General features: G+C 38.4%; 1 protein-coding gene across 2 annotated transcripts in view; it reads left to right on the top strand.

Moving 5' to 3' along the window:
* The window catches only part of LOC306885312 (AT-rich interactive domain-containing protein 1A-like), a 78429-nt gene that overhangs the window by 47401 nt on the left and 14537 nt on the right, over positions 1–16491 (top strand). For both annotated transcript variants that reach the window (XM_079441756.1, XM_079441755.1), the window contains 6 exons: positions 11981–12221; positions 12816–12890; positions 13700–13864; positions 13956–14265; positions 15903–16042; positions 16173–16270. In XM_079441756.1, the coding sequence (XP_079297882.1) occupies positions 11981–12221; positions 12816–12890; positions 13700–13864; positions 13956–14265; positions 15903–16042; positions 16173–16270 (1029 nt within the window). The remainder of the gene's footprint in view (positions 1–11980; positions 12222–12815; positions 12891–13699; positions 13865–13955; positions 14266–15902; positions 16043–16172; positions 16271–16491) is intronic.

The following is a 16491-nucleotide window of genomic DNA, read 5'->3' as shown; positions in this document are numbered from 1 at the left end:
AACATTTGCTGCGTGTGTCATAGTGAAGCGTGGCGTGTACAGTATCTTTACTGTTTTATTTACTTTTGCTGCATGTTTCAGAGTGAAGATACCGTATATGCCCCTAAAACACAGTAAAGATACTGTATATGCCACGCTTTACTCTGAAACATGCAGCAAATGTTACTAAAACACAGTAAAGATACTGTGTATGCCACGCTTTACTGCGTTTTAGTAACATTTGCTACATGTTTCAGAGTGAAGCGTGGTATATACAGTATCTTTACTGTGTTTTAGTAACATTTGCTGTGTTTCAGAATGAAGCGTGGCATATACAGTATCTTTACTGTGTTTTAGTGGCATATACAATATCTTTACTGTGTTTTAGTAACATTTGCTACATATTTCAGAATGAAGCGTGGTATATACAGTATCTTTACTGTGTTTTAGTAACATTTGCTGTGTTTCAGAGTGAAGCGTGGGATATACAGTATCTTTACTGTGTTTTAGTGGCATATACAGAATCTTTACTGTGTTTTAGTAACATTTGCTACATATTTCAGAATGAAGCGTGGTATATACAGTATCTTTACTGTGTTTTAGTAACATTTGCTGCATGTTTCAGAGTGAAGCGTGGTATATACAGTATCTTTACTGTGTTTTAGTAACATTTGCTGTGTTTCAGAGTGAAGCGTGGCATATACAGTATCTTTACTGTGTTTTAGTAACATTTGCTACATGTTTCAGAGTGAAGCGTGGTATATACAGTATCTTTACTGTGTTTTAGTAACATTTGCTGTGTTTCAGAGTGAAGCGTGGCATATACAGTATCTTTACTGTGTTTTAGTGGCATAGACAGTATCTTTACTGTGTTTTAGTAACATTTGCTATATATTTCAGAATGAAGCGTGGTATATACAGTATCTTTACTGTGTTTTAGTAACATTTGCTGTGTTTCAGAGTGAAGCGTGGCATATACAGTATCTTTACTGTGTTTTAGTGGCATAGACAGTATCTTTACTGTGTTTTAGTAACATTTGCTATATATTTCAGAGTGAAGCGTGGTATATACAGTATCTTTATTGTGTTTTAGTGGTATATACAGTATCTTTGTGTTTTAGTAACATTTGCTGTGTTTCAGAGTAAAGCGTGGCATATACAGTATCTTTACTGTGTTTTAGTGGCATATACAGTATCTTTACTGTGTTTTAGTAACATTTGCTGTGTTTCAGAGTGAAGCGTGGCATATACAGTATCTTTACTGTGTTTTAGTAACATTTGCTGCATGTTTCAGAGTGAAGCGTGGTATATACAGTATCTTTACTGTGTTTTAGTAACATTTGCTGCATGTTTCAGAGTGAAGCGTGGCATATACAGTATCTTTACTGTGTTTTAGTAACATTTGCTACATATTTCAGAGTGAAGCGTGGCATATACAGTATCTTTACTGTGTTTTAGTGGCATATACAGTATCTTTACTGTGTTTTAACAACATTTGCTGCATGTTTCAGAGTGAAGCGTGGTATATACAGTATCTTTACTGTGTTTTAGTAACATTTGCTGCATGTTTCAGAGTGGAGCGTGGTATATACAGTATCTTTACTGTGTTTTAGTAACATTTGCTGCATGTTTCAGAGTGAAGCGTGGCATATACAGTATCTTTATTGTGTTTTAGTGGCATATACAGCATCTTTACTGTGTTTTAGTAACATTTGCTACATATTTCAGAGTAAAGCGTGGTATATACAGTATCTTTATTGTGTTTTAGTAACATTTGCTGCATGTTTCAGAGTGAAGCGTGGTATATACAGTATCTTTATTGTGTTTTAGTGGCATATACAGTATCTTTACTGTGTTTTAGTGGCATATACAGCATCTTTACTGTGTTTTAGTAACATTTGCTGCATGTTTCAGAGTAAAGCGTGGTAAATACAGTATCTTTATTGTGTTTTAGTGGCATATACAGTATCTTTACTGTGTTTTAGTGGCATATACAGTATCTTTACTGTGTTTTAGTAACATTTGCTGCATGTTTCAGAGTGAAGCGTGGTATATACAGTATCTTTATTGTGTTTTAGTGGCATATACAGTATCTTTACTGTGTTTTAGTAACATTTGCTGCATGTTTCAGAGTGAAGCGTGGTATATACAGTATCTTTACTGTGTTTTAGTAACATTTGCTGTGTTTCAGAGTGAAGCGTGGCATATACAGTATCTTTACTGTTTTTTTTTTTGTGGCATATACACCATCTTTACTGTGTTTTAGTAACATTTGCTGCATGTTTCAGAGTGAAGCGTGGCATATACAGTATCTTTACTGTGTTTTAGTAACATTTGCTGCATGTTTCAGAGTGAAGCGTGGTATATACAGTATCTTTACTGTGTTTTAGTAACATTTGCTGTGTTTCAGAGTGAAGCGTGGCATATACAGTATCTTTACTGTTTTTTTTAGTGGCATATACACCATCTTTACTGTGTTTTAGTAACATTTGCTGCATGTTTCAGAGTGAAGCGTGGCATATACAGTATCTTTACTGTGTTTTAGTAACATTTGCTGCATGTTTCAGAGTGAAGCGTGGCATATACAGTATCTTTACTGTGTTTTAGTAACATTTGCTGCATGTTTCAGAGTGAAGCGTGGTATATACGGTATCTTTACTGTGTTTTAGTAACATTTGCTGTGTTTCAGAGTGAAGCGTGGCATATACAGTATCTTTACTGTTTTTTTTAGTGGCATATACACCATCTTTACTGTGTTTTAGTAACATTTGCTGCATGTTTCAGAGTGAAGTGTGGCACTGCACACGCGGGAAGCTCATTATCAGGTGTTTTCAGTGTCTCATCGGTTCAGTCACATGAGCTCAGAGTTTGAGTTTGGCACCATTTGGGAATTCAGCATGATTCAACAACCTTTCCAAATGTGTAACGAGAAACTGGCCATTGTCAACAAAAGAGGAGCTTTATGGCCTCCCTGTCTGCCAAAATAAAAATTTGATGTCTTAATATTTTAAAATAAATTAAGCCATAAATATGAACTTTGAGCTGTTTATTATTATTATTATTATTATTATTGATATTTGTTTTACAGTGAAATTACTATAGAATTGTCTTATTTTGTTTAATAGTTATGTTGTTGTTATTATTATTATTATTTGCAATTGCAATTTGCATCATTAATTGCAACTTTTTTGTTCAGTAGTGCTTACTCATGCAAACGTCACAGCCAAGTGTACTGTAAAATAAATGTATTATTATTATTATTAGTAGTAGTAGTATTTTATATATTATATATTTTTCTTACTAGATTTATTTTACAGTGAAATATTACAATAGTATTGTCTTATTTTAATATTTATATAACTAATATTTAAAATCATGATTGCAATTTGTATCAAATGTTTTTTTAGTGCTTGCTCATGCAAATGTCACAGCCTGTTGTACTGTAAAATTGATTATTATTGTATTTTTCTTACCCAATTTATTTTAGTGAAATATTACAATAGCATCATGTCTTATCTTATGTGAAGTTTATTATTATTACTTTTTAACTTCAAATTTCCCCAAACTGCACAGCCGTAGTTAGTGGTGCTCACCCATTAAAACCTCACGGTCACATTGCTGTGGATGGTTTCCATTGCTTGGTGGTTGCTATTGTGGTGTGGGCGGTTGCTCGGTTGTCCTGGGTGCTTTTCAGAAGGATGCTCACTAACACAAGTCCAGAGAGCCCACCCATAAATCCATACGGTGCTCTGTTCTCTAGAATATGACTGGAAGATCAATGGGTGCCAATCAAAGAGGGATCCACAGACCCTGATTGCATCCTTTGTTCACATCCCTAACCCTAAAATCAGCAGCAGCAATGATGCCTGGCTCTGTGTGTGTGTGTGTGTGTGTGCGCGCTGAGAGGGAGGCAGTAATGGCTGCTGGTCGAGGCCGCTCCTCTCACAGTCAGTGGGCTGGTGGCTCCCCCTCATGGCTGACATCTGCACAGCCACTGCTCACTATGTAGGGAACGCTTCTACCCCCAATCCTATTCTGATTTGGGTGTGAAGAGCAAGAATTAGTGGCTTTGTAATCGTACAGTTAATCTGCTCTGTGTGAGTGAACACATCCGGGCCGGTCCGTCACTGAGCTTCAGCGGTGTTTGTTGATTGACGTGTGTGTGTGTGTGTGTGTGTGTGTGTGTGATCTCAGCGCTGGGGGAGGGGCGTCGCGACTTTGCACTAATGTGTCAAGCACGTGGAGACAGTTGCTATGGCAACCTCACCATGCAGCTGCTTGTGTGTGTGTGTGTGTGTTCCTGTCCTCCTTTCCTCTCTTCCACATTCTGCCGTTTTGGCAGCAGATGAATGGGTGTGTGTGTGTGTGTGTGTGTGTGTGAGAACAGAAGTCGTCCTGGGCCAGCGAGGGTCACACTGAATCTGTGACTGTTTCGCCGCTGTCTTATGTCTCTGACAGGATTTCCCTTCAGCTCATCACAAACCGCATCAGAATAGAGTTTAGAAGCGACTCCTTTGAGTTTCTCACTGTGCTGAAACAACATGGCTGCCGGGGAGACTTCTGATATTCTCCACTCACTGGCCTGTTTTATGAGAGAAACATGTTGTTTTTAGACTAGCTGAAGTCACTGCTTCTGCAAATCTGGTTGGAGCTGCAGACGTGTTTTAAGTAGACTAGATTTAGTCTGTTTTGAGAGCTGACCGACAGGCTAGTGCTGGCGCTAATTTGAGCATAAAATGGCTGCCACAGATACCAGCCTCTCTAATAGTATTTTTAGAGACATTGAGCATGTTTAGTGCTGTTTTCTTTGACAGTTTTCTTTGTTTTTTTTAATTTTAGGATGATCTTTTGGCTACATTTGTGAATTTATGTGCTGTCAGGGGCTGTATGTAGCAGCTTTGTGCTATGCTAACAGTGAACTGTTATAATGTTTCACAAGTCAACAAAACCATTTGTGTTTGAGGGTTTTTGTTGTTAGCAGAATGTGGCTTTTGCTGCTGACATGTTATTACAGTAAGCAAAGTTTCTGCATAAATGGCATAGGCTAATCATTGCAGCGTTAATATTGTAAAACTATTATAAACTGAGATCAAGCTGTAATGCATATGAATTTTAAAGTCTGAACATATTTTCAAACACTAAGCATCAAACTTTGTAAATGATCACAGAACAAATTAGGCCCTGTTGAAAAAGGCAAAAGTTGAAGTTGAAACCAGCCTAAGCTGTTTGTCTGGTTTTAGCTGGACTTCCAGCCCCATTCATGTTTGATCTCCAGTGACTGAATGAAGTAGGGCTGTACAATCGATTAATCGCTTTTAAAATAAAAATGTGTGTTTACACAATGTGTTTGTACTTTACTAGGGATGTGCATCTCTATAACTGAGGCCGATGTGAAATAAATCTTGATGCATAGCCAGCGATACGATACATTAGATGCATATGAAGCAGATTTTTACCAAAGCAAATATGATGGAAACAATGCATTGTGATGCAAATGCCAACTTGTACCAATACACACTTTTTTTAAATCGATGCATTGCGTCTTTTATGCCGATGCACTGATGTGGTGAATCTTACCATCCCTAATATTTATGTGTATAAATACGCATGCATGCATGTATAGATTTAAGAAATATATGTAATATATTTTTGTGATCCTGGAGCACAAAAGCAGTCTTAAGTTGCTGGGGTATATTTGTAGCAATAGCCAACAATACATTGTGTGGGTCAAAATTATTGATTTATTTTTTTTTTTATGCCAAAAATCATTAGGATATTAAGTAAATGTTCCATGACGATATTTTGTAAATTTAATACTGTAAATATATCAACTTAATTTTTGATTATTAATATGCATTGCTAAGAACTTAATTTGAACAACTTTAAAGGCGATTTTCTCAATATTTAGATTTTTTTGGCCCCCTCAGATTCCAGATTTTCAAATAGTTGTATCTCAGCCAAATATTGTCCTATCATAACAAACCATACAGCAATGGAAAGCTTATTTATTATTTATTAAATGTATACACGCTTTCAGGTGATGTATACATTTCAATTTTGAAAAATGTACCCTTATGACTGGTTTTGTGCTCCAGGGTCACATTTAGATTATTTTGGATTAATCGTGATTAATCAATTTTACAGCCCTAGAATCAACTCTCAGTCTGAAGATAAATGTATCAGAACGTGTCTGTTATTCACTACAACATTAACTGAAATCTGTCAACCCCAGCTGACCAAAATCTGCACTCACATAAGAGTTTTTGCAACCAAACGTGGACTTCTCTGGACTGTGAATCAGGGCAAAAGTCATGTAGGGTGCTCCAGTGTTAAGAAGCACATTTGTTTTGAAGCTCAGCCAGAGAGAGAGAGAGAGAGAGAGTAAAGGATAAGCGGCGTCTGTCTGTGAACTGGTGCTGCGGTCGGTGTGATGTATTGCTGTGGTCAGACCATGTAACGTGTTGCTCTCGTGCCGTGACCTCTAGAGATCACGGGGTCAGACAGGTTCATGTGACGCTCCTGTCGGGACAGCAGGGGTTAAGATAAACGCTCAGCCGTCGGTCAGATGACTGCTCTTATGGTAGTGGCCTGAAGCCACAGTTAAAGAGTGGGATCAGCTATTTCTTTCTGTTATTAAGCAGTGAAACTCTCTCACTGTGCTTTTGTCTCTGTTTATCCCAGTTTGTTTGAACTCTCTTCAGATTAAATATTAAGGCCAATAGCACTTAGCACAAGACAGCTTTGTCTGTTTTCAACCAGCTTTGTATTGTTACTATGTGAGTAGTATATGTTAATGAACTTTCTCCATGTTACCTGCTCACAAATATATTTGTCTGCAAAAATCACACACATTTTCCTTCATCTGGCTTTTTTTTTTTTACTTTTGCCAACAAATGATGTTCATTTACATAATCTACTGTCATTTACATGTGCTACTGACAATGCAACTGTGCAAAGTTATCCTTTAAGAGTTATCCTTTAAATGTATTGACATTTATATAAATTTATTTGTTCAACTTACAGTAATAACAGTAAAGTTGTGAAATTATTGCAGGTTATAAACCTATTTTCTATTTGAGCATATATAAAATGTAGTTTATTGCTGTGATCAAAGCTGTATTTTCAGCATCATGACTCCAGTCTTCAGAATCACACGATCCTTCACAAATCATTCTGATACCGTTTTGTTGCTTATTTTTGTGGAAACCATGATACGTTTTTTCCAGTATTCTTTGAATAGAAAGTTAAAATGAACAGTATTAATTGAAATAGAAATCTTTTGTAACATAAGTCAAACTGTATTTGTACAAAGGCAATTTAATTGTGAATGAAAAAGTAAGATGCAGAAACAGATTTCTCTATGTAAATGAACCTTGATTTCTTTTTGTGCATTTTTTGTTTTGATGTTGGAGGAAAACTTTGAGCAATTCTCTCAGTGAATTTCTGCATGGTTAAATGTATTAAACAGAGCTAAAGTACTATAATTCTGTTGATGGCAAATGCAGTATTTGATGAACTCCAAAGTCCTTGGACATTTTTGTGGGTTAGTTTGCAGTGCTATTCATATGCTAATGTGAACATGAATGTGACGTCATTTGTTTTCTGAAAAGCCTTGCATTTATTAGTCCTTTGTGAACATTGACATTAATGGAAAAGGTACAGAGTTTTGTGACGTAACGTAAACTGAAGTGTCTGAACAGTCTTAACCATTAATCGTCAGGCAAAACGAATTTGTAGCAATCCTTATGTAAATTGCAGAAGTTTCCTGAATGTGATTTTGTTATTGGGTTTGTATATACACACACAGAGCCTCAGTGTGTCTTCATTAATTAATGCCCTCGCTTTGGGATCAGTGATGGTTTGAGATCACATTCCCAAGTGCCATTGCATCATGTTGTGCGCACACACACACACACACACACACACACACACACACACACACACACACACACACACAGACTATGGATGTGCAGGTCTAGTCGACTAAACGGTACAGCTCCTACTAGTCGACACTGAAAACAGTCAATTACACGAGAGAAAAAAAAGATGATTTTATCATTCAAATTACCATCATTTTAACGTTACATTTTAAATTTTAAATAACACGTTAAAAAAAACTTTTGAAAGAATACATATCAAAATATATAAATATTTTTAAAGCGTATCTGGGCAGAAACTACATTTTTTTACCTCAGGTCTCACATGCGTTTTCTTCATGTCAGTTGCGGCGAGCTCAAAATGACTACGCGGAATCTTATTCAATACAGGCACGCATGCGTTAGCTTGGAGGCTAGCTGAAGCCAGCAAATGTCAATCTTTCATACACTACAACCCGTCCCTGCGGTCCGTGATCCCATCCGCGCCGTCTATTCTTCTAAACGAAGACCCACTTTGGTGGTGCTGCGGGATTTCCAGGCTCTTTTTCGAAACGGTCTGCTTGCTTGTAGTTATTTCTGCGTGCCTGTGACTTCAGTTCCTGCCGAGCGCGTTTTTATTTTTTTTCCAAGTGCAGAATCGCCTCTAGTCCCGTCTTTCTCCAGACCACGTTAATGTGTTAAATTCACTGAACAAATGCGCCTGGTCTGAGTAAGTGAAACTAGCATTGTTTTGTTTTTAGACAATATAGCCAACATGAAGTACATTTTTAAAAGCCGTTTTAATGCTATTGATAAACGTTCCTATTTTTACTTTTTTTTTTATGTTGGCTAACTTTATATGAAAATGAAGAATTCTGTCAGTCTATTGATTTGATTTGTCCATTTCTGCATTGCTCCAGCCGATCTGAATAAATACGCTATGCACTGGTTTGTTGAGTGTATGCTCTCTTTTTTTCTGTTAAAAAACTGCCTAAAATTATGATAATGCGAGGCCAGCATACGGCATAATCGTGACCTATTTTTAGCAGAATTCATTGAGGGATTTGACAGTGTGGTTCAAACATTTAAGTATTTCAAGTGTAGGCTGTTATATAGACACGCACTTTTTTTCTTTTTTTTTGCCATATTTGGGGGTTTCTAGCTTTTAGACTAGTCTGATACAAAACTTCTGTTTAAACAACAGTCAAATTAGTCGTAGCGCACATCCCTAACACAGACACACACAGACATTAAGACTCTGGGTTTATGCCACACTCTCGGGTAATAAACCCCTTCCTCATGGGTCACACACACACAGGAATCTCCTGTTAGATGCACACATGCCAACATAAACACCAATCTGCCGAGGATTGTTTCCTGTTAGGAGAGCAGAGCTGGGTCATGCAGACGCTGTGTGTGTGTGTGGCAGCTAAAACAGGAGCCTGAATCAGCGTCGTCCTCCTGTCTCTCCCTCTGGGGTTCCTCCAGCAGGTCACGGCCCAAAAATAGCACTGGGCGCCGTTTCAAGTGCAAAACCGCCGACTTTGGGGCCGCAGCCAGTCTGTGAGTGTGAGATTTCTATGGGAATACTTGGCCATGCTCCAGTCGGCCTCTCTCTCTGTGTGTGTGTGTGTGTTTCTCGTTCCACTCCCATTTTTTTCCCTTTCCCTCTCTGATCTGACTGGCAGATGAGCTTGCAAATTTTCACTGAGCACATGCACTCCACGTGACGCGAGTCGAGTGTGTAAATATTCCCACACACACACACTCCTCCGCCCGCTGAGAGGCTTTATGACTGACTGCCAGATTGATTTCAGCATCACACCCCATATGGACTCGCTGCTCATTTCGCTCAGGCTTGTTTTCAGGCAGCCTGTGTTCTGTAAGGGCAAAACCATCAATAATCCAAGACACATGGTCTCACAAAATATCCACGGTTGCTTTATGTATATTGAGTGAACATTTTCTGGTCTTTTATAGTAGTTTATTTGTTTTTTTGCAAGATATGTTCGCCTAGTTTTTCTGTTATGTGTTTTTGTTATGGACCGTTTGTGTAAATTTCACTGATGTTTGCCCTGCTTTATGACACTTTGTCACTCTGTCAACTGGAGTTATTTTATACAGAAATTGTAAGCAGTGTTCGCCTGTGCTAAACAAGATGCAACAATGCTAGGTTGTTTTGGTCAACTAATCATCCAACAACTGACTAGCCAATTGCTTAGGTCTACCAGTATGTTTACCTAGATGGATTTACAGGGATAGTGCACCCAGAAATGAAAACGGTCATTGTTTACTCACACTCATGTGGTTAATAAACCTAAAAGACTTTCGTTCATCTTTAAAATACAGTTAAAGTAGTTTTTTTATCTTCTTCATTGAAAGTTCACAAAACCAAACGTGTCAGACTTTATGAAAAATGAATTTGAATGAATTTGAACATATATTTACAAATATGAATTAAGATTTTTTTTTTCTCACAAACATTGATCAGCACACATCGGGCTCATCAAATATGGGAAACACCAGCTCAAATATGCTGGCTTGAAAATGAATAAGTTTTTCTCACACGTCCGTGAAAGCATGTTAGAGCTTCTGTTTAGAAGACCTGATTAAACCGCTTGGTTTATTTAATTGCTTTTACCTCTTTGCGCCGTTGGGGGGATGAAAAATGTTGGATGTGTGGACTTTCAATAGATGAAAAGAAATGATAATAGAAAATATACTCGTACAGCTATGTGTAAAACAATGTAAGAGACCACTTAAATTCTCAGTTTCTCTGGATTTACTAGGTATGGGTTTGTAAGATTTCGTCCAAATGTAAAAATTGGATTCAGTGGCAATAGCCTTGTGGGCAGTGCGCTAACATACATCGCCGTTGTGCTACTGGCGTCCCGAGTTCGAATCCCGGCTCGAGGACATTTCCCTATCCCGCCTATCTCTCTCTCTCCTACTTTGCTTCCTGTCAGTTCTGATCTGTCCTGTCATAATAAAAGTAATTTAAAGCCTTTTTTTGTTGCAGAAAATGACAATTGGCCAAAATAACAATTTTCATCTGTTGTGGTTATTCCACCAAATATTGATTTCTAAACTCTTCTGAAGTTAAAACGTCGGTATTGGTTGTTTAAAAATGAATGTAAACATGTCTGAAAACATGGCATCTTTTTTTGTTGTTTTGACCTATTGTCATTTCATGCTTTAACATGAAAGAAATGTCATCAGTAGTTTACAGTATGAAACAAAAATGACATTTTACTCAAACTATAAATCATAAATCCAGAAGAACTGAGAATTTTCCTAGTGGTCTCTTAATTTAAGATTTTTGGGTGAACTGCCCCTTTAAGATTTAAATTGAGACTCCAAATGCCTCAGTGAGGGTTTTAGCATGATGTGATGTATTATGCTAACAGTAACTATTACATTGTTTCTAAAACAGAAGCAAGATGCTGGTCCCAATATACCAAAAGTAAAGTTGCTAGGGGTTTTTATGTTGCTGTATTTGTTGTTTTGAGTGGTTTCTGGCTAGTTGCTTGTCAAAACAGCCTATCCTCAATTCTGTACCTTTTTTTTGGTTTGTCGACATGGTTGAGGTTACTACTTCAATGAGAGTCGGTTCAATAATTGCTCATTTTATCAGCCACAGGTTTTTATTTTTTTATTTTATTTTTTTTAAATGGTGCTCTTATGGGCAAAATATGAGATGCATGGAAAAATAGTTTGTGAGATCACTTGCAAGACTTTTGCATTCTCTGGAGTAACTTTCTTTGTACATTCACAAAAGTATTGTGCTCCCCAGAGAAACTTTGTGAAAGCGTAGAAGTATAGCTTTTCCTCCCATCTCATATTTCAATCAGCAGCAAAACGTCTGAGAGCGAACGCGAAAGTTTAGCAAATGAATGCAAAAGAATTGAAATAATTTCATATTTTTTTCCATCAATATGTCCTCTTAGGGCTTCCATAGAAACTACTAGCATGTCTCTCCTCAATAAATCATGTGATTTGAGCTTTCATTCATGTCTGTAGTACAGTGTGGGACGAGCACTCAGGGGTTTGTTCAAATGGCTGTGAATGAGCCGCAGTAATGGAGAGGCTTGCCTAATCAAACGCCACTAACACCACGTTTCTGTTGGTCTGGTTCTCCTGTGCAGGATCTGTCTGGCTCCATCGATGATCTCCCCACAGGCGCGGAGGGCGCTCTGAGTCCGGGTGTCAGCACGTCAGGAGTGTCCAGCAGTCAGGGGGAGCAGAGCAACCCAGCGCAGTCACCCTTCTCGCCCCACACCTCCCCTCACCTGCCCGGGATCCGCGGCCCGTCGCCCTCACCTGTGGGCTCACCTGCCAGCGGCCCAGCCTCGCGCACGGGACCCCTCTCACCCGGAGCCATGCCTGGTGGGACTCTTATTTATGCAGTTTGTTTAGTATTATTTGCACTAACAGTATAGTTCAGTGTAGGCAGAAATGCAGAAGTGTATTTCGTTTTTTCAAAGAATAATGTGACCCTGGACCACAAAACCAGTCATAAGGGTTTAATTTATTATATTTCAATTTATACATCATCTTCAATTATATTTAAGAAAATAAGCTATAATAAATAAGCTTTCCATTGGTGTATGGTTTGGACAATATTTGGCCGAGATACAACTATTTGGAAAATCTGGAATCTGAGGGTACAAAAAAATATTGAGAAAATCACCTTTAAAGTTGTCCAAATTAAGTAATTGGCAATGCATATTACTAATCAGAAATTAAGTTTTGATATTTATGTTAATAAATGTACAAAATATCTTCATGGAACATGATCTTTACTTAATATCCTAATGATTTTTGGCATAAAAGAAAAATGGATAATTTTGACCCATACAATGTATTTTTGGCTATTGCTACAGATATACCCCAGCGACTTAAGACTGGTTTTGTGCTCCAGGGTCACATATTATCATAAGTTGCCCATTAGTTTAACTTTGGCGTTTACCCCTCTTATAGGAACCCAGATGCCCCCCAGACCCTCGAGTGTCCAGTCGGATGGTGTGTTACATTCCTCCATGGGTCAGGATAGAGGTGAGTCTTGTGACCTTTTATAAATGTTTACAATTTGACTTTGCTGCACGATTAATTGAAATAAAACTGAAATCGCAATATGGATTAGTGCTGTTTTCTAATTGTGAAGGCTGCGTTTTAATTAATTGTTTAGTCTGAGTAAAGCATGGCATTGTGTGACTATTTTAGTCATATTGATATTAAAGATTTGGATTTTTTAATCAATGTAGTTTTAAATAATTTTGCATTAGAAATAGTAATATTGTTATTAATAGCAATAGTCATTTCATGTTTTGTAATTTTTATATTTTGATTTTGTAATAAATAATGAGTTATTATTATTTAAAGAAATATTATTATAGGTTTTTTTTTATCATTTTATATTCATATTGATGTATAATCATACAATTTTGGCTAAATTGTGCAGCCCTACAAACATGCACATGAAACCATATCCCCCCCCCCCCCCCCCCCCCCCAGAAAAAAGGCAATTAGTTTTTTTTCCCTCGTAATCTTCAGCCAAAAGTGGACTATATTTCCTGATGTATTCTGGAATTAGGAATAAGGTCCCTGAAAGCTATTTCTATGGACTCTCTACATAAACATCGTACATTGTGGTTCGCTTATGCATATTTGACCATATTGTTTTTGAGTTGTGAGCTTCATTGGTGTCTACACAAGCTGTACGGACCACCATTTTCACATTTACTCTGTGCTGTGCACACGAGTTCAGCTCGGATGCGCCTGGATCCACACCAAAAGCACACCTAGCATGAAAGCTTAACCTCGAGGGTGGTTTACTGTAGCGTAACTGTGTCTGCTCTCTACAGTATACATGAGGAACCCTCAGATGACGTACGGCTCTCCTCAACCCGGGTCAACTTTATCCCCACGGCAGTCATCTGGAAGCCAAATGCATAGTGGGATGGGTTCCTTCCCACAAAACAACACCATGGGCAACTATGTGCCGCAGGGTGGCCAGTATGGACCACAAGGTGAGAAGCTTCGCTTTGACTGAACACCAGAACATCAATCATATTTTACACGAGCCTATAGAGTGTACATTAACCTTAATCTGTTGCACAGGTTACCCGAGGCCGCCGGGTTACGGAGGCATGCCGAACGCTAACTATCCGAGTGGTCCTGGCATGGGCGGCTCCATCAACCCTATGGCAGGGCAGGGTGGAGGGGGGCAGTATGGAGGGATGCCTCCGGGACGCATGGGTCCGGGGCAGATGGGTACGAGGCCGTATGGCCCTGCTATGGGCCCCAACATGGGCGGCATGCCTCCTCAGGTGGCGTCAGGAATGTGTCCGCCGCCTGTGATGAACAGAAAGCCTCAGGATCCTGTGGCAGCGGCGGGGATGCACCACGGCCCGTCCAACTCCATACACCGGTATACGTGTGCTTTTGAACTCACTGAAACGAGCCTGTGCAGAATCCACTGGGAAAAGTTTGGGATTGCCAACACTGATGCAGAAATGCTTAGCTTGGTCATAGGAAGCGTAGTCATTGGACCTCTGATTGTCGAAGCGCGGTGTAAATGAAGCTTGGGGCTATAAATCAGCTGATTTCACAAATAGGACATTTCTCAAACAGAAATTGTTTTTTTTTTGTGGCCTTTGCTATAGCTTGACTCAGAGTTGTTATTTGCTTTTTTGTGGTGTTTTGTAGTAAAAACACCAATAATCATGATGTACTCATGTTCTTAGTGCTAGTGACAGTAACAGTTGAATCACCTGTAAATAGTTTTGTGTATAATTACTGAAATTATAGTCCTCTTTCCCCATTCACAAGGCAATGGTGTCACCAGCATAGAAATACTCATGATTCTACTTTACTGATTCAGCATCAGTATGCAAGTTAAGGTGTTTAACATTTTTCTGTATTTTCAGCAAACAATCTACATTTACATTAAGCAGATGCTTTTATCCAAAGCGACTTGCAAATGAGGACAATGGAAGCAATCAAAATCAACAAAAGAGCAGTGATATGCAAGTGCTAGAACAAGTCTCAGTTAGCTTAGCGCAGTACACGTAGCAAGGTTTTTTTAAATTATATAATAAATAAAAAGAAAACCGATAGAATGGAAAAAGAATATAGGAAGCTAGTGCTAGAGGCCTTTTTTTTTTTTTTTTAGCTTTTTTAAGTGTATAATAAATAAAAAAACAAATAGATAGAATGCAAAAAGAATAGAGAAGATGGTGTTATTTAAAGAAAACAAGCAGTTAGTAAATTAATAGAGTGCAAGTATAAAAGGGACAAGTTTTTTTTTTTTTTAACTAAATATTATTTAATGTTGATTTTTTTTTCATTATGTATATATTCTTACAAATGTATTTATTTTTATTTATTGTAAGTGATTGCATACACTCAACATATTCAGAGTTAATATCCAGTAAAATAATGTGCTTATTTAAATGTAATCTACTGGTGAATTCAGGCATGATGAGGACTAATCTACAGCTTTTATACAGATTAATATACAGAGAGACATGGCTGCATCTCTCTCGCACCTTTTGGAAGCAAATAGGATGGAAATAGACAAGCTAATGTCGTGAATGAATGATTTGGAGAGATCACTTGATTATAAATATAAAATACACTCTCCATCGCTCAAATGGGTCTGTCTTACATCGAATCTTTTCTATTCCTTTTAAACGCTTCCATATAAACCTGACTGTGCTAAAGGCAGGACACGTATTGATTAATTTGTTTGGGCTTGGAATTATGGATTTTGATTAACCTGCGGCTCAGAAACTATTTAATGTTTAGCAAATGTGGAAATGAGGTAAAAGCAAGCCTGGTTGTATATTTAAATACTTTGTGAAAGTCTAAAGGCACTGCTGGTAGACTCAGACTTATAGCAGAGATTTTACAGTCCTGCAGAGCACAGCTGGATTCAGTCTGATCACGCTGTGAGAGATGAAAATCAGATCATGACCGTACGAGTGAAGGCAGTGTGTTGAAAAAGGGTCATTCCATACCATTTAAGATCCAGTTTAGCTAAATTCTCATTCATTTCTCTTCTAGACCGCCTGGATATCCCAACATGAACCAGGGAATGATGGGAGCCGGGTCTCCGTATGTCCCGCCCATGAACAGCATGCAGGGTATGATGAATCAAGCGGGACCGTACCCCATGCCCGGAAACATGTCCAATAACTCTGCCGGTAAGCAGCGTATCTTGCTTGCTTTGCTTCCTGCACTTTAGTTTTTTTGCTAATGGATCAAACTGTGAACCTTTGAATTGAATAAAATGCTTTTTGGCCCACAGTGACAGTGTTTGCATTTGTCTCCTAGGCATGGCTCCCAGTCCAGAGTTTGGCATGGACAAGCTCAACCAACCTCAGAAGTTGAATAACAAAGCGGATGGGACGCCTAAGACCGAATCGAAAAAGGTGAAGCGCTATTAATATTTAAATGGGTCGGGGCCGTGCTGTTGCAGGCCGAGGGACGCAGGCGGGCAGCCCTGAGCCCTGTGAACAGCGCTTGACTGATCATCTGTATGGAGAGTTGTGATAGCCGGAGAATGTAGAGGAGGAGTAACGCTCATTCAGGGCTTTTGAAATTGCTCCCTGCGGTCCTGGCTTTATACATCATTAATGAAAATGCTTTTCCG

Source organism: Barbus barbus (genome assembly GCF_936440315.1).
Source record: "Barbus barbus genome assembly, chromosome: 19".
NCBI lineage: Eukaryota > Metazoa > Chordata > Actinopteri > Cypriniformes > Cyprinidae > Barbus > Barbus barbus.
This window is presented reverse-complemented; position numbering and strand designations above follow the sequence as displayed.